The 20936-nt window shown below is 40.1% G+C and overlaps 2 protein-coding genes across 3 annotated transcripts; one reads left to right on the top strand and one right to left on the bottom strand.

The window, feature by feature from the left end:
• Positions 1 to 441: 441 nt before the first annotated feature.
• On the bottom strand, positions 442 to 14972 carry LOC106528936 (zinc finger protein 462). Of its 2 annotated transcripts, none has more exons than XM_014024225.1 (11): positions 14869 to 14972; positions 14484 to 14540; positions 9513 to 14395; positions 9145 to 9428; positions 7984 to 8102; positions 7576 to 7710; positions 7226 to 7469; positions 5277 to 5419; positions 4968 to 5191; positions 1392 to 2538; positions 442 to 1206 (listed from the first exon to the last, which is right to left on the bottom strand). In XM_014024225.1, exons 2-11 carry the CDS (start codon positions 14491 to 14493, stop codon positions 1076 to 1078), a joined length of 7320 nt encoding a protein of 2439 aa, XP_013879679.1. In that variant the 5' UTR covers positions 14494 to 14540; positions 14869 to 14972; the 3' UTR covers positions 442 to 1075. The 2 variants fall into 2 exon arrangements, with proteins under 2 accessions (XP_013879679.1, XP_013879680.1); XM_014024226.1 differs by lacking the exon at positions 14869 to 14972 and having other exon boundaries at positions 9513 to 9875; positions 11529 to 14395.
• Positions 14973 to 15272: 300 nt separating this feature from the next.
• Positions 15273 to 18562, top strand: coq2 (coenzyme Q2 4-hydroxybenzoate polyprenyltransferase). Its single transcript, XM_014024224.1, has 7 exons — positions 15273 to 15646; positions 15878 to 16044; positions 16466 to 16587; positions 16746 to 16831; positions 16909 to 17042; positions 17184 to 17372; positions 18049 to 18562. The coding sequence occupies exons 1-7, from the start codon at positions 15406 to 15408 to the stop codon at positions 18163 to 18165; spliced, it is 1056 nt and encodes a 351-aa protein (XP_013879678.1). The 5' UTR covers positions 15273 to 15405; the 3' UTR covers positions 18166 to 18562.
• The last annotated feature ends 2374 nt before the right edge of the window (positions 18563 to 20936 follow it).

Below are 20936 nucleotides of genomic sequence, written 5' to 3'. Positions count from 1 at the left end.
GTGCAGAAGCATGTCACAGAGGAGAGCCGTTAACCAATATGCAAATTAGCCTGCAGTACCACTGCTCTACCCATATGAGCAGCAAAGACGTTTTTAGACCAAATATTACAGATTTGAACAAATATGCACAAAAACATTAAAATTAGCACAGAAACAGTACTATATAACATTTTAGACACATTCTAGACAGTTTATCAGCTAAAAAAAGTTAATTTTGGTAAGTTACTCTTTAAATTGTGTTGATAGTTAAATAAATTACAGAACTTTTTTTCCCCTAAATGTTCGTCATAATTGAAGCAGAGAGGAGCACCGAGCGGACTCTGCCTGGTGGCATTAATCGTATTAATCGTCAAGTGCAAAAAAATAATCAATGTTTTTCCGACGATTAATTGCACACGATACGATTACGCCCAACCGTAGTAAACACAACTAAAAACGTAATGATTGCCCAGGAGAAAATCTCTTTACTCAAACTATACGTTTCAAAAACAAAGCAACAAAATCAGTAACATTTACAGCCACAGGGACATAAACTGAAGAAAATATCGACTGTGTAAACAGTAGTTWAAAATATAATACAAAGAATATTTCAAAGTAAATGACAAATTCAAATATCCAAACAATGCTTGAATGGACCACAATTTTATCAGCAATATGGTTTTGATGTTGAACAATGTTTCAATACAAGAATGATTCACAGTTTTATTTTTTATTTTTGCAGTAATAACTGTAACACTTTGTTGGGAAAAGCCTCTGACAAACTCATGAGTATCAATAATACCTGCAAACAAAACAGAAAATCTAAACAAGACCTTAATTGCAAAGATAGGTCTATGTACAGTTACCATCTTGTTCTCAAGTTTTTAGTGATCGCTCCCAATTAAACTAAATATATAAGAGTTGTTCAGTAAAAACTATTTGAAAAAGTTTAAAAAATAATAAAAAAAATCTATTTGTAAATTGGTAATTACCAATAGTTAAACGAAAAAAAAATGTTTTCAGTGAATTAAAATAATCAACTTTCAAAAAGCAGCGGTGGGAGTTGCCTCGGACATTTGCAACATTAAAGAAAAGGTTACAATCTGTGACGCRTGATGTGTCGGTTCAGTTCGGCGATGTCCGTGAAATTTCGCCCACAAAGGACACAAGAAAACGGTTTCTCCGTGCACGGGACTTCGGCAGCTTTGTCTGTGGACGCCACGTTACCTGAAGAAAAACAAAATAAAATTAAAAGAAAAAGCTTTAAACTCTCTAATGCTCCAGCTAATTTTAAAAATCTTCATTCAAATTTGGAATCAGTTTGTTTTGATTATAATCCTTTACACACTGCTCTTGACAGTGCAAGCAAATTCTTAATATGTTAATTAAAAATATTACAAAAAAGATATTACCATTGTTAATATCTGACATTTCCTGCGTCTCGTCCTCTGTCATCATCTCAACTTCCTCCTCCTGCTTCAGCTCCAGTTTATCAGCCTCTTCTTCCTYTTTGCACGTTTCAAGAAGCTGCTGTTCCTCAATGTGGCATTCTTTCTCAAGTACTGGCATTTCTCTGCAAGGTTCTGATGTATCCACGCAGGTATCTGTGGTTTGCTTTTGTTCCTGTTTACAGTTTGTTAGACGGACGTCATTAAAGCTTAATTTGAGTTGCTTATAACTAGATGTATGAGTTTGTAAATGCCTCTCAGTCCTTGTGTTGTTTACTTGTGCAAAGTTAGTCTTGGCTGAAACAGACAGAATTCCAGGGTTCTGGGCCAAAATTTCGCTGTCCTCTTTAGCTAGTGATGCATCATCGCTTGCGTCGTAATCTCCATTTGCTTCGGTGCTGAGCTCCATTTTAACAGCTTGCTCCTGGTTTCCCCACTTGTGTGATTTGCTGTCACTTTCATCCAGCAGTAAAACATGGCGCACGATGTTGTCTTCTATCACCTCATCGCTGCTCCTCGAWCTATGCTGACGTTCCTTAATGTGGAGCTGGTTGACGTGTGCAAGACCTGCCGCTCCGAAACAAGACAAGCTYTCTGCTTTTTCTTTTATTTCACCTGTCAGCTTTGATGGATAATTATCCGTCTGCTCCTCTTTCACTGGAGCAATACAACACTCAGATGGGGTATCTTCATTGTTACATTCCTCCAGGTTCTGCTCTATCTTTATCACAACCTGATCTTCTGTAGAAACATGCAAAGCTACATTCACTTGTGCTTCTAAGTCCTGCTCGTGCCTCTTAAGGACAGTAGTGTTTGTTTGTGCATTGTCGTGCTGGATGTGTGATGCAGGGCTCTCTGCGGGGCTTTCTTCGCTTTCATCAGGCTCCTGCTCCTCCTGTGCTTCCTCAGAAGGAGGTGCAGTTGTCCCTCCGATGTTGTATTCTGCAACACTGTTAGTTAGAGGCGTTTCATCGAAGTCGGAAGAAAACTCTTCAGTTTCCGCCTCTTCGTTGTCGGTGTTGAACTCGTCATTCTTWTCTAGCATCCTGCCAATTCTCGCTTCTAGATGGTCAAGGTGAACCTGACCAACAAGTTCATGATTCCTCAAAACCTGGACGCACACACAAAACATGTAATCAGTCAATAAATAAATTAAATATTAATATATTATTTAAATTTTAGTTTTGCAATTTCTAAAGCGCTGGTCAATTTATTTAGGTCCGCAAGTTCAAAAGCACATATGCTCAATAAAACTTAGCGGAAGCTAATATTAAAGCTCAACATAATCTCTGTTTACCAGAAAACATTCAGGTAAGAGAAAACTCAGCACTTTACTACTATCTAGTGGTAAGATTGTTTTCTTTGACAGATTTGCACATATTGAAGCAGAATGGGGAGGTGATTCGTAGAAATCATGGTTGTAAAACAAAAAATAGTTGTGGATTGCAAGTTCTGCTGCTTCTTGGTCATTTTCTTATGTTTATGGCAGGGCTTCAGTAAGAAAACATATAGATTTTTTAGTAATTTTAAACTGTTTGATGTAAAACTGAAGAAATGCATTCTAGGTAGGCTACAGGACACAGTACAGGAACTCTGTTCTTTTCAAAATAAGAGCGTCAATTTAAACTGTTCCGTGTTTCTTTCTTTACTATTATTTATTTTTTTTTTATTTATTGCCGCGGTGTACCTCAGAGAGGAAGTACAATAYGCACAGACGAGTGTGGTTCTGCAGATCAGAACCGCAGGTGGATTGTCACCAAGTGAAGAAATTCTAATTGCTACTTGCCACGCAAAGAATTGTGGGATCACTACAGTCTCTACTAAGTGAAAACCGTCACCGAGAAGAGTCAGAAGTCAGAGTATAAAGCTCTGTGAACGCAGTGCTGACTGAGGGKTCGCTGTTWCCTCACAATGAAGGCTCATTGTATTAAGTAGAGACGGCTTTCCCCTTCAGTGTTCAAGAAAATCATGACRAAGTTTTAATGAWTTATGTGGCTGCTAAACGTAGTGAGACTAGACCAAGGGCGTAACTTTCTGAAGGACTGGTGTGGACATGTCCCCACCAACTTTGGCCGGACAGGGACAAGTCCCCACCAATATTCGCACATCTTTTTTCCTTTGCGTGCATCTAAATTTCCCAACAGTAGGCAGCAGCAACTGCTGTGTCTACTGTACCTTTTTCCGAGAAAAAAAAAGGTACCTGCGACACTTCCTCCCTTCCGCCCCCTCCCCGCTCCTGCTTCTCATCCCATACAGGAGCGCTACTGCGAACCTGCGACACCTTCCCCCTGACCCCCTCCCTTCCTWCCTTTTCTCTGAACTTCAGAGTAGGGTTGGGCAACAATGGCAAAAAAATTAATCAAGATTAATTATGGTATTTAGCCGATAACAATTAATTTGACGATTAATCCCCCTGGAGTCCCTGGACACCCTTATGTCCTCCTAGTCACATGATCAATTTAGTGGGAAAGATTTGCTTTTTGTAAAAAATTGTTCCAAATTGTGCGAAAAATTACAGCTTTGAGGCTTTACATCATATTTTAAATTGTGTTGATAGATAAATAATTTACAGAACTTTATTTTTAATGTTTGTCCTATTTGAAGTGGAGAGGAGCACCGAGCAGACTGACCGGAGTAACCTCCGGTCAGGACCCCCAGACCTCCCTCCAGKGTGTCCTTTACTATTATAAGACTTCTTATGTGAGAGAATAAACCAACACACCTGTGCTCCACCTGTGTGTCTCTGTATGAAACTATGGCKGATTATCAAACTGTATACTTGGTGAGTTTAAAGGGCAGGAACAGTGCATGGCTGAATGAAGGTGAACATAATCTCAGTCAGTATGGTTTGAGTATTACTGCATCACAACAGAAACATCTGGTGTTCAGTTGTTGACAAGTGCAGACAGTTAAACTGAGCACACACTGAAGACATGAACAGAAAAACCTGGTCGCACAACTGTGGGTGCGTCAGACCCCGTCCCCCATGGTGCATCCCCACCAACTTACAGCACAAAGTTACGCCCTTGGACTAGACGGCTCTTTCTCTTTACTTTAGATGAAATTGACTTTTGAATGTGAAACATTATTTGCGATTAGCGCTACTCAATTCTAAATTTAGAAAGTGCAAATCTGCACATCATTTTATGAAATTAGTAAAACCCCTAAAGCGCAAAGGAGAAATTTAGGTCCGCAGTTAGCGCATTTGCGCTTTAGGGGACTAGTGCCCACCACTGTCTATACCTGTAGACAATTTCTAAACAACCAAAATATGTATCTGCTGGTTTAGCTCCAACAATCTTTCCAAACAATGTCTTTTTTTGTTGTTGTATAAATGTAGGTAATTGCAGTGGCTCTAATCTCATTATGCACGCGTGTAATGACAATAAAGGCATTCTACTCTATTCTATTCTAACAGGAAAAAGTGTCACTAAAATAAATCAGTCTAACCCTTTTTCCCTCGCTGTGAACAGCTGGTTGTTTCTTCAGATCTAAAGGAATTTCAGTGATGCACAGAGGGCTTCAGGGACAAATCCTCACCTGATGTTTATCGTTCAGGTGCGCCTCCAAGTCGGCCAGCTGAGTGCAGTCGAAGTAACACAGCCGACACTGGTAAGGTTTGAGGTCATCGTGCCTCATCATGTGCAAGCGTAGGTTTTTGTCGCTACCGCTAGAAAAAGTGCATCTGTGGCAGCGGAAGACGATGCCCTGAAGATAACGGGACAGTTTTGGACGACGCACCTCTACGGGCACCACGCGTTCCTCTGAAAACCACAAAACGCAGAGTTAAAATAGGAAGACGTGTAGCAGATATTTAGAGGGTGAAGCTCTAAATCCTGATCGACATACCACGGTGTAAGACGATGTGATCGATCATGTTGTTTTTGTTCTTGGTCTGGTAGAGGCAGAACGGACAGCGGAGGTCCTTCTGATGGGTAGGTTCGGACTGACAGGAGGAGTGGCCCATCTGAACGTGCATCTCCAAGGTTTTWCTAAGAAAAAGATGTGAAAACCAACCGTGCAAAGTGTTTAACTGAAATCATTTCAAATGCAAACGTGAAGAGCTGCAAATACTTTCCCACTTATTAAACCCCGCCCATTTATTTCTGTGCCTTATCAATGCAAAATGGAAACCTGGGATCTCCTCCCAGTAGCCKCTATGCCACGGACTTCCGTTCTAGCACTTCTGCATTCTTTGGCCACACACCGGTCTTCCGGTTCGCAGGCAACACTGTGTTAGCARAAGACTTTTTCACATGACAACTGTTAATGATCTCCACAGTACAGAATTAGCATATTACATGTACCAACATTAACACAGGAGACGTACAGGTCCAGCCAAGTGGAAAAAAATCACTCCAAAGTGGATTAAAGCCATAAAAAAACAAACAAAGACGTTCTTGTTTATGGTTCCAGAATTTAGATTTTTTTTCACTCTTCCTTGGCTGCTTGTTCTGTGGATTTTTGATGTAGAGCTGTGACACTTATATTGTTGGAAAGAGCAGAGTCTGGGCTTTAAATCGATGGGCTACTTGCTTGGTTTGGATCGTGTTCCCCAATGTTGGTTAACTTAAAACAAGGAATGATTTTTAGGTGGAGGTTCTGCTGCTCTCACTACTCGGGTTGTGTCTACACTGTAATATACACTCTGGCAAGTYTTTACTTTTGCATAAAACTCATGAAAAAGTTTCCTAAAATAATTTCATACTCTGTATAACACAAACGTGCGTACACACACATACCTTATGAAGGATCTAATTAATGTCCTTGTCTGAAGCAGCAAAATGGTGAATGAYGAACAGCTGCCTCAGCGTCAGGCTCTCAAACTGTTCCCGTAGCTGGCGGATTTCCTCCCGGATAATATAATTTACCTCCAGCTCTAAATCCACAACTGCAGAGTCTGGAGTAGCGGCATAATCATGACCCTTAGAACATCTCTTTACTGGCTGCTGTTAGCTTCCTCCTAGCTGTCCTCTGGAGGTGGTCTTTGCTCTCCCGGTCTTGGCAGTGAATGGGGACAATTGTACATTTCCCTTTTGTAACCTTCGTCTTCTCATTTCTGACGCTGGCTCTTGAATATCCTCAGGTTAGAAATGCCGATTACAAATGCGAGCGTGAGCTTTTATAGCTAAGTTTTCCCTGTATTGCTATGATCCTCTGCTGTCGCCTTTACTCCTCATCAAGAAGAATATGGAGGAAAAACTAACTACATCCTCTATTGTACCTACTGGTTAGTGGACACAACGGCACACAACAGAACTCACTTTTTGTACCAGTAGCTCACAGACGCTTTAACTTTTGTGACTTTTTCATGGACTAGTACAAGGAGCTAACGCTAAAAACAACAGGCAGTAGGCAGGAAGTGGAAGGGAGGTGCGTGGCTGAAATTTTAACGGAAATACGTCATCAATGGCCGTGGCATATAGGCTGTTGAACATGTAAGGAACATCTCCCTATGGCAGGGGTGTCAAACTCCTGTCCTCGAGGGCCGCTATCCTGCATGTTTTAGAGGTTTTCTTGCTCCAACACACCTGATTTTGATCGCTGGGTAATTAACAGGCTTCTGCCCAATTTGAAGAGTTAATTCAATCACTGAATCAGGTGTGTTGGAGCTGGAAAACCTCTAAAACATGCAGGATAGCGGCCCTCGAGGACTGGAGTTTGACACCCCTGCCCTATGGAAATGTCTAGGGAGCATCCAAATCAGACGCTTAAAGCTCTTTAACTGGTTTCTCACACTTTATGTTTTACTTTTCTGAGAAATTTGCATCCGCTGAARTTCTGCTGCTGTGGCTTACCGTGAACAGGTGTAGAACTCGCAGTCCTTACACCTGAGCATTTTCTTCCCGTGGCGGTTATGGTAGTGCCGTCGGATGCTGGACAGGTACTCGGTGTTGAAGTTGCAAATCTCGCACTGCAGGAGGCAGTTTTCCGGCAACGTCAACTCCAGCACGTTGGTGCTCGTTTTGTCAGTGATCTGCGCCATCAAGCTGTAGTGGTTCAACTGCCGCTGCACATCTGCAGGCTCCAAGTACAGCGTTTCTGTCAGAGCAGATGGTGTAACGGTCTTTTAGTGGGACCACCACAGCAAAAAAAATTTTTTTTTAATTTTAATTTAATAAGATAAAACATGAGCAGAGTGACTTACCTTCAGTCTCCTCTGGTTCATCATCAAGTTCAGGTAAGTTATTTTTCACAGATGAATCAGAAGGCTCCCTTTCTACCTCCTGAGAGATTTCCTCATCCTTACTGCTGGTTTCAATATTATTCCTCTGAAGGATATCTGAGTATTTGACAGTAAAATGAAAAAGAATAAAACGCTAAGTATACATAAGAAAAACGTGTCCTGATTGATACATCCTCACAATCTATTAACGTCAATGTAACAAACCACTTAAAAACTAAGTYTGTTTAAATCAACAAAGTAGCAATTTATTCGGATTCTGTAGGTCAGGGTGAAAACAACAGGAGGCRGCCACTTGTTCTAATTCAACATTCTAGTCTAGTCTTGAGCTTCACTTTACAAATTTGCGACAAAGTTCAGAAGTTTTCTGACCTTGATGGTTTTTCAGGATGTGACTTTGCATGAGACCCATGAGATTTGTCTTATAGGAACAGCAGCTACATCTGAAAGGCTTCACAGTCCCAGCTCTGTAGAAGATGCACTTTTTGATGCTGGTGAAAGAAAGACAAAGTTCAGAAATTTAATTAGTAAAATACGGAATTTTTAAACAAGAACAATGGAAGTATTACAACGTTAACTAATTATGGTAAATGTATTTTAGGCTTTAGCTGCACAACACTGTATTTTATTTTGGAAACCTCATATAAATTATTTAAGAATAAAATTAGCTAAATCTATTGCATTGTTTTACAAAGTGARGGATWTGTTTAATGATAAAGCTCTGTATATGTTATATAACACAWTAATTGTTCCACACTTGGTCCATTGAGTGTATGGGGTAAAGCATGTAAGACATTTACAAATCCTGTTTTTGTTTTGCAGAAAAGAGCTATAAGAGTCATCACTCAAAAACATTACCATTATCCATCTAATACATTATTTTGTAAACAGAAATTATTAAAATTTTATGATTTGGTTATTATAGCATTTTGTTAGTTATGTATAAGGCTCACAAAAATACATTAATTTTAAACAACCAGAAAAACTTTGCAAAGAGAGAGCTGTTATAATCTTAAAGGTTTGGAGATGTTCATGAAACCTAAATTTAGAACATGTTTGAAAGAATGATGCACCTCAATCCAAGGAGTCAGATTGTGGAATGATCTGAAAAATTATGGTAAAAGTGCCAAATCACTTGRATTGTTGAAAAAAATATGAAACAGTGTTACCATATGATTTGTTGTTCTAGGAAGATTTGATGTTTGTTTTGTTTTGTTAGCTGAAGATTACTATTGTTTGAATTTATACTTGAGGAAAAAAGGGACAGATATAAGATTTTTTTTCTTCTCACTGCTTCCTTTCATTTCATTGTATTTGTCTTTTATTTTATTGTACATTTTGTTTTATATGAAATGAATAAGGTTTAAACTACATTAAACTGAATTTTATGTATTTTTGAAACATTACATTTTAAATAGAATTGCTGTTAAATATGTGACATTACAAACTGGCACTGTAAAGTTTTATAAACTTAGTGATGAAAATGTAGATTTGTTAGATGCCTTATGTTAGTTGCTAAAAATGTTTGCTTACTCGTTCTTCAACTCTGCAGTCGGMAGATTGTCCAGATTATTGATGGCCGCCATGACGGCGTGGCTGCGATCGTGTGCACGCAGTCCTTTTAGTGACCGGAAGGATCGGTGGCACTGTTTACAAGGAAATCTGTCATTAACGACGTCTGCATCTGGATCGGCCTCTGTGACTTTTGAAGTGGACGCTCTGGGACTCGACGGCCGTACGACGTCCTCTTCTGATGTTTCTTTAMGCTCGGCAAGGTCCTCTACGCTTTCGGTCGACACTTGAGCTTGTTTGTAGAGCTGCAAATTAAACAAAGTTACAGAGGTCAACTCTCAAACGTAGTTCTGAGAAAGACGAAGCGTGCTCGATCGGAGTTGGCATACCTCAAAGGGGTTGGGCTCCGATGACAGGCCGACTGGTGAAGCCTGTTCCTGCGTTTCCACCGCCATATTCTTCATCGCTGTTCTGTGGTGATCCAGGTGAATACGGAGTTTCCTGGTTCCATTTAACCTCTTCAGACAGTGGCCACATGTGTAAGCCCCTGTGGTCTTCTTTTTAAATCCAAATGATACCACCGTGAAGTCTGATTTGTGAGCCAAGCCGTGAAAAGTATTGTAATGGTCAATAAGCAATTGAGACGAGTCCAACACCAAGTCTGGACATTTCTTACACTTGACAGTTTTCTCCTGTTCAACAAAGAGGTTACTTGTGTAAAAAATGTAGTTGTTGTCTTCTGCAAGCGTAGGGTGAGCTTCATTCTTAGTGCATGAATACGTCTTGCTGTCATTTTGTCTTGAACTTTTGTGTGTCAGACTGCTGTCCCTGTCACTGCCCAGATGAGCCGACTTTAGCTTCGGTTTCTTGTTGTACTTTTGCAGCAGCTTGCACCTAGTCGCCGAATTCAGTTTGTGAACGTTTTTATAGTGTTTCCATAGGTATGACCGAGAAAATGTCGCATGAGCACAAAGTTGGCACTTATAAAATTTGTCTTTTTCCTGCTGCGACTGTGAGTCTGATGTCTTCCAAGTGCCTAAACGGTGAGAAGCCTCGACTGCTTGTGCAGTTTCTATGGGGGCAGCTTCTAGTGTCGAGCCCAGAGGATCGTCAACAGCCACGTTCTTTGCTTCAGTTTCATCAGAAGCTGCCACGTTCCAGTGCGCCACCTTGCAGTGGGCTTTCAGTTTTATTAACGATGGATGAACTTGAGGACATTTTTTACACAAGTAACCTCTTTTATAGGCTCCTTTTCCGGTTGAACATCCAACAATGTCGGAGACAAGTATTTCGCACATTTCCAGCTTCCTTGTTCTTCTTTCGAACATTGGATGCTTCATTTGGCAGTGAGTGATAACTCCGTGGTGACAAACATTCACGTAAGGACATTTTGGACACTTATAGACCAACTTTTTGTCCTCTGAGGAGTCATTTTCCTGTTGCTGAGGGGACGAATGATCCTGAGGTGATGGAGGATCCTGAGACGGTGACTCTGGCATCATGGTGGCCTGCTTGTATACTGACAGATAATATTTTGAGTGGGAAGCCTTTCCATGCCTCTTATAAAGATGCCTTCCAAGTAGATGTTGACGAAAGTAGAATAAGTGACAGAGTGGGCACTTGTACACAGTGTCCTGTGGGACCAAATCCATGTGCTTCTTCTGTATGTGTCGACTGAGACCAAGTTTTGTGGTGTACGTGTACGAACAGTGCTGGCATTTCATTCTGAATTTTTTTGTGTTACTCAGAAACGAAACTTTCCACACAGATTTATTAGAGCTGTGAGGCTTGGTAAGTTTTATTTTGCTAACAGTTGATGGTTTGGCAGCAGGTTTGGGCGTGCTTGGTAGATGACTGRTATGGTCTAGCTCACAGTGTCTGTTCAGTTTATCCAGTGTTGCGCAGACCTTTGGGCAGGTTTTACACATGTGCCCCTTGAGTTTTATCTTCTCGCCAGATTCATATTTTTTAATATATTTATCTCGGTTGTATAAATGCACCAGATCCACGTGAAGACTGTCTGCCCTGGGTTCAAGATCAGGATGCTTCATTTGACAGTGAGCAAGAATTCCCTGATAGGCAGTGTTGATGTAGGTGCAGTGGGGACACTTGAAGACATGCACACGCATTTGGCTTTTTGCTTGTTTCCTCGGTTCTTCCACATTTATAAGTTCGAGGTGTTTCATTCCACAGTGAACGCTGAGACCATGCTGGGAGACAAACGTTGCAGAGCAGAAAGAGCACTTAAACTGTTTGGACATTTGTTCTGCTTCACCTTTGTCTTCAAGGGGCACTTGRAAAGACTCAAACACCCCAGGCATCTCAATAAGGTCTTCTAACTGGCTTTTTGCGCTTGCTCCCTTATTCTTTGGAGGATCTGATTTGTTGTCTTCTGCAAGCGTAGGGTGAGCTTCATTCTTAGTGCATGAATACGTCTTGCTGTCATTTTGTCTTGAACTTTTGTGTGTCAGACTGCTGTCCCTGTCACTGCCCAGATGAGCCGACTTTAGCTTCGGTTTCTTCTTCTTCAATTGCACTTTGTTGAGACCAACGCACAGTTGATCACRTACATAGTCCAGGCTTGTTGTGCATTCTGGGTGGTGTTCCTGGTAGTGCTTATAGACCACCTTTGAATCTTTGTGACTAAAAAGACACCACACGCAGTGGTAGCCTGCTTCTATCGAGCCTTGTCGAAAACAAAATCCTAAAATATGTGGGACTGAGCGATTCAAATTGTGGGACTTTCTCAAGTGAGTCTTCAAAAGAGACACATATGGAGTACTGTATTCACAAACATAGCATTTCAGTTTCCTCTGCGTTTCTGAGATTGTTACTGATGACGGCTCTGCAGGTTTGCTGGATTTTTTCTTCTCGGTTTTCTTCGGCTGTTCCTGCTTTGTAGATAATTTTGGTGCCCGTTCGAGAACCATAGCGGTGTACTGGTGGAGGTCGGCAGCCTTGTCAGCACAACTATTGTGCATTTTGGAGTAATGCGCTAATACCATGTACATGGTTCTGTGCCGATAGTTGCACAAGTCACAGAAAAACTTATCTTCATCACCATCGTTTAGGATAGGAAGAGGTAGATTTGAGTTTGAACTGTTAAGTTGTTCTTGAACCATAGCTGTGTGTTCAATAACCAATTGAGTTTTAATAGTAAATGATGGGTGGGCTTTGACTTGATGATTGATCACTCCCTGCAGGGTTGAATTACCATAATTACATGTTTGACAAAAGAACATTTTTACTGCATCGGTCGGGTCATGAGTTTTACTCACAGAGACATCTTCAGCACCATCCTCTTCAAAGCCAGTTTCAGTATTGGTGCGTATTTTACTTTGTTTTCTTGCCTTAGATGGAGTTTGACCCTTAATCAACTTTTTCCTCACAATAGCACTATACAGCAAGATGTCTTTCATAGTTATTGATGGCTTTATAGAGTGTCTTGCAGAATGATGACCCAGCACGCTTCTGATCTCAGAATTCGTGTAACTGCAAAACCTGCAGTAGTACATTTTTGTTGATGAACTTGATGACTTCAATCCAACTATCTTTTCTTTGCTACATGTAGAGGACGGTGTCGGTGTTGTGGTTTTATCCTGCAGAGATTCCACCGGCTTGGTTATAGAAACCTCTGAAGGATTTTTGGATGCCTCGGTTGTGTGTTTGGGCAAAGACGACGTACTCTTCTTTTGCAGAAACGGCTCAGGTTTGTCTTTTTTTTCCTCAGGAATCCTCTGCGATGCGTCACGGGCCGACTGTTTGATTTTATCGATTGTGACYGCCTTTTCTGGGTGGTTCTTTTGGTAGTGGACATGCATAACAACAGCTGACTTATGCACAAACCCACAATTGCTGCATTTATACAGGTCTCGTTCCTTAGCAGTGGAATGCTGTGGTGACTGGGTATTTTTGTCCTCCTTACAAGATGCGCTGCTCTTCTCAGGAGATAGCTCTCGTGAATTTTTTGAACTGGACATTTTGTTATGTGTTTTAACTGGAGTTGGTTCATCCTGGCATTTGCTCTTTGAATACTGACAGAACAACAAAGGTTTGCTCAAGTTGCAAGTCGGATGCTTTTCCTTGTAATGCTCTCTTAAAGCCTTCAGCAGGTTGGTGGTGAACGGACAGGAAAAACATTTAAAAACTAAGCTGAGCTCATCTAGTTTCATCTTGAATATGTCTGCAGTCTCAGGATGCTTCTCTGAGTAGTGCAACTTCAGATCAGCTTTGCTTAAAAACTCAACTGGACACTCGAGGCAGCGGAAGGATGCATCCTGGTCGTTTGGGAGCTGAATATAGGCAGCGCTACATCTGATGTAAGGGTGAGAATTATGATAATGTGAAGTCATACGACTAAAGCTGCCATCTATATAGTCGCAGTGCTTACAGGAGTAAACCTTTGGTTTGGATGGGTCTTTATTATAAAGGTGAAGGTTCTTGTCTTCTTCATCCTCACTGAATTCGAATGAAAAATCTGTGCTGACTGGAGATGGTTTATGAGCATTTTGTTCTGGAAACGTTTCCTGTTCTTTCCCCAATTTGACTTTTTTTGCAGGAGGTTGTTCTGAAATACTGTTGTTATGAAGTTCTTTGTATCTGTCCTTGTGCTCGGGTGCGCTGCGGTTGGTGGTCAAAAGTTCGTCATCTCGCAAAAACTTAGCGGAGTCGGCCCCGCTGATGATATCAATGAGAGACTTTGACTTGAAACTACACACACCACTGGAGCTGGGGCTGCAGCTGGACGATCCAGATGATGCTGGAAAGAACTTGGTGATGGTTTGCTGCGGCCTCTTGTATGTTTTAAGATCCTTTGACGTTTTGGGTGCACACTTAGCTTCCGACAAAGGATCTGTTTCTGCCAATGAAGCGTCATTGCATTGGTTCGTTGAACTGCCAAGCACTTCGCTCTCTGGGTCTTCAGGAATAACTACAGTTTCAACAAATTTATGATTTTCAGTCTTCTGACACAGTTTCTCGTGCTTTTTCAAAACGTCTTTATGGAAAGTTTTAAAATCACAAAAATAGCATTTGAAATTTGTGCGTTTTCCAGCGGAGGCCGTGAAACTCTCGGCATACTTCAAACCAGCGCCTCTGAGCGCAGCATCCRCATCTAAGCAATGAACTTTGTTGAGATGCTCATAGAGGTACACTTTGGATTTGAAAATTAGCGGACACTTAATACAATTGTAAGAACTGACCGGGTTTGACTGGGCGCTGGCTTGACTGCTGGATTCTTCTATGTGCTCAAGGGTGGAAAACTGTACAGAATCTAAAGATGGAGAGAAATATATACGTTTTAAAATATGCAGCCTTTGTTACACAAGAAAAATTATATGCACTGTCCGTTCAACACATACCACTTTGCATCTTGCATTCCTCATTCAGYTTACTTTTATCAGACACTTGTGACACACCTACATGGTTAGAAATATGACAATTAGTACAATAGACAGTTGGCTTTAAAATACTTTATAACAATTTTATAGCAGCCCTTGCAGATCTATTTAAGCCAAAGTGAGTTTATAAAAAAGACAAAGGCAGTGTCTGTTTTAGATCAGCTCAGTAAACCTCTCAACTTTTTTCAACTAACTTTCTGTGCTACACGTACGGTACAGCAAAGAGGACGGAGGCGGAAAAAAAACAGCTTTATAAACAGAAAAAGTAACTAAACGTCTGCAAACATGATCAAGCTGGCAAACATGAGAGKCTTTAACACTCGCTGTGCACAGGTGATGTACTCACATTTGGAGGTGGACACGGGAAAGTCTTACAAGGCGATGTTTTGAAACACTTCTGTTGTTAGCATGAACACAACGCACRTTTCCGCCATTTTTCCCGCGAGTACAAAAACTCAGCGACTTCTTCTTTTCTTTTCTTCTCCTTCGCGGCTTCACGCGCTCGGCTGCCTCTGCTGCCACCTTCGGTTGTAATAAAAATGCCCACATAAACTGTGAGAAATATGCCTTAAATATCGTCATGTTAGAATCGGTTGTGCTTAATTTTATATTTTTAATTTATATTTAAACTAAGGAATATTATAAGCTTTTTTAGAATGAGGAAAAGTGAAAATCGTGTGGATGTTGTGATGCTGTGTGTGTCGCATCAAATTGTTCCGCCTAATGATCTTGTTTCCGCCGGAGCATTTACACTGAACGGACCACAACAAAGAAGGGAAAAGAGGTTGTTTCTTATTGACTGTAGAAGAAACTAAACTTTTGATTGATGYTTTTTGTTTTTGTCTTTTCGTTGTRAAAATAGTAAATATTTAGTTGAATCTCTATGTTGTTCACTAAACTGAGCAGCAGGTTAACTTTGACCACCTGCTTCATCCGAAGAGAGAAACCTGTTAAGAGTTTCCACTTTTTACGCTKCCAGAGTCCATTATGTTCATCTGTAAGACTGGAAGACAAACATCTCAACGAGAAAAGGTCGTTTAGTCTTTCTGCTGCTTCTGTGGTGAACTCAGCACCAGTTCGTGTTCAGCCATACCTCCGACTGATGAGGCTGGACAAACCCATCGGTTTGTGCTTTTATTATTTCACAGAAACACACTTTTTATGTAAGCAGCTGGTCTGAAAAAACAAACAAAATATTYATTAAGCATCATTATTACAAATTAGATAGTTTGATAGTTTTGTAATACAAAACTATCAAGAGCTGTCTGATTTTCAGCCACGTTTTATTGATCAAATATACATTTAATGTAATTAGATTTGAATCCATTTCAAAAATCTGTGTTTGTTTTTTGCAGGAACATGGTTGCTGTACCTTCCCTGCACGTGGAGCATCGCTCTGGCTGCAGAGCCTGGATGTCTCCCAGATTTGAGCCTACTGGCTCTRTTTGGTACAGGTGCTGTGCTCATGAGGGGTGCTGGCTGCACCATTAATGACATGTGGGATAAAGACTTCGACAAACAAGTAAATGAGACCAACACACAGTTTTTACTTTGTGCTCATGAAGTATTTTCTAGTTTGWTTAAGGAAACAAGAAAATTCATCAGTGAATTGTGCCTTTTCTAAATTGTTTAACTTGACAAACCCATAAAATGAAACAGAAACAAGATCAATCAAAATCTTTAACTAATGGAATTAGAAATTTAATACATTTAAATACTCTATGTAACAAGTTTTTTTAAAAATATTTACACTGCATTCATTGATAACACCCCTTAAGCATAAGTACAAAATAACTTTGTAGTTATGCTTTTAACATTTTTTGCATCAGTGTCACTCATAATCCCAGTAAAAATGCTAAATWTATTGCAGTTTTACAAGAAAAAGTGCACAATTTGTTATCATTTTAGCCTGTCTAATGGTAGTTGTGGATGTTTTCGTGCAGGTGTCSCGGACAGCTTCCCGGCCCATCGCAGCGGGGCAGATTTCCCGAAAGCAGGCGCTAGTTTTCCTCGGAGGACAGCTCTCTCTTGCACTTGGCGTTCTTCTGTGTCTCAACTACTACAGGTAATCAGAAGCAGATTGCATTCTTATCAAATTAGGCTGGATATTTTTTAGCTTTGATTTCACTTTTTTGTTTGTTGTACAAGATGGAGYAAAGAATCAYGTGTTTAGTCCAAACCGAGACCACAAGAGTATGGTTCTTTCATATATGTTCCTAACAGCATAGCTCTGGGTGCCTCGTCTTTATGTCTGGTCGTCACCTACCCGCTGATGAAGAGAATCACTTACTGGCCTCAGTTTGTGTTGGGTATGTGCTGTATGAACGTTGTTTGTATTCTCTGTGTAAATCAGTAAAGCGAAAGCTCTTTGATTTCTTTTCCTCAGGGCTCACTTTTAACTGGGGCGCTCTGCTCGGCTGGGCTGCTGTGAAGGGTTCGTGTGACTGGTCTGTGTGCCTTCCGCTGTATTTCTCAGGAGTGATGTGGACGCTGATATATGACACTATATACGCTCATCAGGTGACGCACACAGCTCATCGGATCTTATTTAACCGTAATAAGGATAATCTTGGATCTTGTTTGTTTGGATATTGGTGTCGGTAATATAGGAGGGGAACTTAATATTTTCAAAGTAAGATAAGTTGGTGTTTTATCTTCCAGGACAAAGATGATGACCTTAAGGTMGGGGTAAAATCCACTGCACTAAAGTTCCAGGAGCAAACCAAACTCTGGTTAAGTGGTTTCACCGTGGCCATGGTGTCAGGGCTGGTTGTAGCCGGTGTCAACGCAGGACAAACTACTCCTTACTACGCCGCATTGGCCACTGTTGCCATTCACCTAATACAACAGGTGAGGAATCTGTTATCACTTTTATGTTTGTAATAAACTGGCATCAAGTTTTTGTTCAATCCTGGTCCTTGAGGGGCCGCTACTCTTCAGATTTTACTTGTTTCCCTGCTCTAACACCCCTGATTCAGTGATTGAATTACCTTCAAGTTCTGTAGAAGMCTAGTCATCACCCATTCATTCAAATCAGGTGTGTTGAATTAGAGAAACCTTCAAAACATACAAGATAATGGYCCTCGAGGACCAGGAATGGACACCCTTCACTTAAACTAAAAATAGGCGTTGAGTTCAAAATATTTCTTAAAATGTAGTGACGGGCAGGTGACGTCTCATGCTGCTTTAAAAGACTCAAAGAGAATAACAGGGACATCTAGTGGTTAACTGATGACAAAGCAGGAGAGAAAATGAAGCACTGACWCTGTGTCAATCTCAAACCAACAAAACTTGATTTAAACACTCTGAGCAATTCAAGCATTTTAAATCAGTGAAGCTCTGAGTCAAGCAGTGATGGTGTCCGAAGCTTCCTGTGTCATTGGTCAAGTGACAGTAGTGTTTGACCCTGACACTGTGGTTGGAATTGTTCCACTTCAATAAGCCTCTGAAATCAAGAAATCAAGCCTCTGTAGTCTCTGTATAATTTGCCTGTTCAAACTTCTACTTTCCTCTTTTTTTTTTGTAGATTTACAGAGTGGACATCAACAAAGCAGAGGACTGCTGGAAGCAGTTTAGCTCCAACAGAAACTTGGGACTTTTGTTGTTTTTAGGCATCGTTGCAAGTAATTTGTGGAAAGAATAGACTGACGCTGCAGCAAGACGAAGAAGTAATCGGATAAGACAACAATCTGAACTTCTGCTGCACCAATTTTTTTTTATCGTAATATATATTGATGGCTTTAAGGTGGGTTCTTGTTTTTTTTACTATTTGGATTGCTTTAATTAGGTGAATTAAATAATAATGTGACATAATCCCTCCATATTYATCACCTGCTGCTGAAAGGCAAGGATGGAAATTAATGTCTTTGTGTGTGCTTGTGTTTGTCTGTTGAACAGACAAAATTGTGACTTTTCTGTGATGTTGTGCCCAGCTAATCRGTTGATATGCTTTCTCTCAAGGAAATCAAGGCCTTTGATTTCTTCTGTTTCTGAGTGAGCAAAACCATTAAAACAAACCTTTACTGGTGTGTGTAAATTGCTAGAATGCGTCAGTTCTGTGTGGGAACACATTTTGTTCCCAACCTAAATGTGTCAGCCCTGACTCATGTTAGAAGCAGCTATAAAAAAATAAATAAATAAATAAAAAAGGCACATGATCAGTTCCCACCTTGCCTCCAGGCAAGTTCCAGTTCTGTGAAGTTGATGTGTTTGATATACTGAGAGACAAATCGTGACAAGAATTATTAATTTTTATCACAAAGAAAATGTCTGGCTCTTTGGAAAAAAACATAAAAAACAGGACCTGCTGTTTATTTTTTGAARTTTAGAAGCATTTTTTCCATTTTCTCTCACAACAGCAAAGCAAAATCAGCTAATTAGCATTTTTGCTTTATTAGCAAGCCTTGTGCTGTTTTTTTAGCTTTTACTTAGCCTTTTGTCAAATTTAGCTGAACTTTAAATACCTACTTAGCTAGCACTATCATTTTTAACTAACATTTTAATACATTTAGCATTCAMTCTGCCTTATACTGCTTTAAATCAACCCTTTTCATTATTTTAACTAGCTTTTTCCTGCTTTTATTTAGTGTTTTGTATGCTACATACAGTATAGCTTTTTGCTAGCYGTTTACYAGTTTTAGGTTTAGCTACTTGTTGCTAATCAGCTAAACTCAGTGGTGGGCAGCACTAATCTTAAAAAGTAGTGCCACTAGCCCTAAAGCACTAACTCAGATATTTAGGTCCCCTAATTCTAAATCACTAACACACTAAAAATTTAGCTGAAGTTAATTCTAAAGCACTAAAATAACCCAATCAACMCATGAACTTCAACAGACAACATATGAGTCACATATTGCCATGTTTCTCTTGCCTTATCATGGACATTCCACAGTCGTGTTTGTGTTCATATAATGTCAATATATTTTCACCTAGTGGATAAGTGACACACATATGAACAAAATGTGCGTCAGCTTTCACCGTCAGTTAACATTGATCAATTGCCTTTATAGACCTCAGTTAGTGCTTCTAAATTTAGCCTATAAATTTAGCAAGTGCTAATCCACCAAATTTTTTTTTTAAATTAGGAAATGCACTAAAGCACTAATCAGGAAATTAGTTCCCCTATTAGTGCTTTGGGGGAATTGTGCCCACCACTGGCTAAACTATTATAGCATTTAACTTTTTTTTAGCTAGATTTATTAGCATTTACTTATGCTTTGATATTTTTAGTTAGCATTTTGCTACTCTGTTGTTTCAGCTTCTTAAACAATTTTCATCTAATGAACAAAAAGTTATTTTTTAAAATTTCGCTAAATATTTATTTTTGTAAAATTGGTAGGGCAAAAAATGTCTTAACAGGTGCCTTTCCCAGATCCAATCAAACCATCTCCTCATTATCAGTCGGTATATCCATGAGCACTTTGGACTTTGTAACAAAGGATGCTGAAAGTCAGTGGAAAGCTGGCACATGGACCGCAGTTCCTCTTYTGGAGAGGCTGCCAAGGAGAGAAGGGGACGGAACGCTGTTGACGTGGCAGATTTGACMAGGGCGATGGGTAGCCAACAAATTCAAGTTGAATGTAACTTAATGGCTTCCACATCAGGCGGAAATAGTGGTGGTGAAATGGAATGGGAGATGGCAAGATCATCTAGAATGAAAAGAAATGTAAGGAAAAGACAGGAGAGAGCGAGAAGCTGGTCAGAAGAGAGCGAATCAAGAGAAGACATTAGCAAAAAGACAAAAATAAATACAAGTTCGAGAAAACAAACACAAGAAGTGCAAACTAACAAGGAAGAAGAATGGAAAGTTATGATTGAGTTCAAACAGGAAGGGGGTTAGTTTCATCCAATTAAACTGACAAAAGCCATCGAGAAAGAGACTGGGAGGATTAAACTGGCCAGGCTCATGAATAATAGGAAAATACTTATCCATGCAGAGAACAAACAACAACAAGAAAAAATTGTTAAGATGTCAACACTGGTGGGAGAAACAATTAAAGCATACAGACCTGGAATACTTACAAAACTAAAGGGAGTAATATCAGGAGTACCACTTGACGTAACAATAGATGAAATCAAAAACGAAATCAAAGGAGGGAAAAATTACAGAAGCAATAAGGATCAAAAATAAAAGAGATGGAATTCTGAAAGACACCATGTCAGTAATATTACAGTTTGAAAATTTAATGCCTGAATCTATTCAGATTGGATCTGTAAACTTCAGAGTAAGAACTTATATCCCAAATCCTCTCAGGTGCTTCATATGTCAAAGAATGGGACATGTTGCAAAAGAATGCAAAGGAAAAATACGATGTGCACGATGCAGTGGTCCTCATGGAAAATGTGAAAAAGATTCAAAAGTGAAGTGCTGTGACTGTGGAGGTGAGCATGGTGCAGCTTATGGTGGTTGCATAG

Source organism: Austrofundulus limnaeus, unplaced genomic scaffold (assembly GCF_001266775.1).
Source record: "Austrofundulus limnaeus strain Quisiro unplaced genomic scaffold, Austrofundulus_limnaeus-1.0 Scaffold413, whole genome shotgun sequence".
NCBI classification, from domain to species: Eukaryota; Metazoa; Chordata; class Actinopteri; order Cyprinodontiformes; family Rivulidae; genus Austrofundulus; species Austrofundulus limnaeus.
This window is presented reverse-complemented; position numbering and strand designations above follow the sequence as displayed.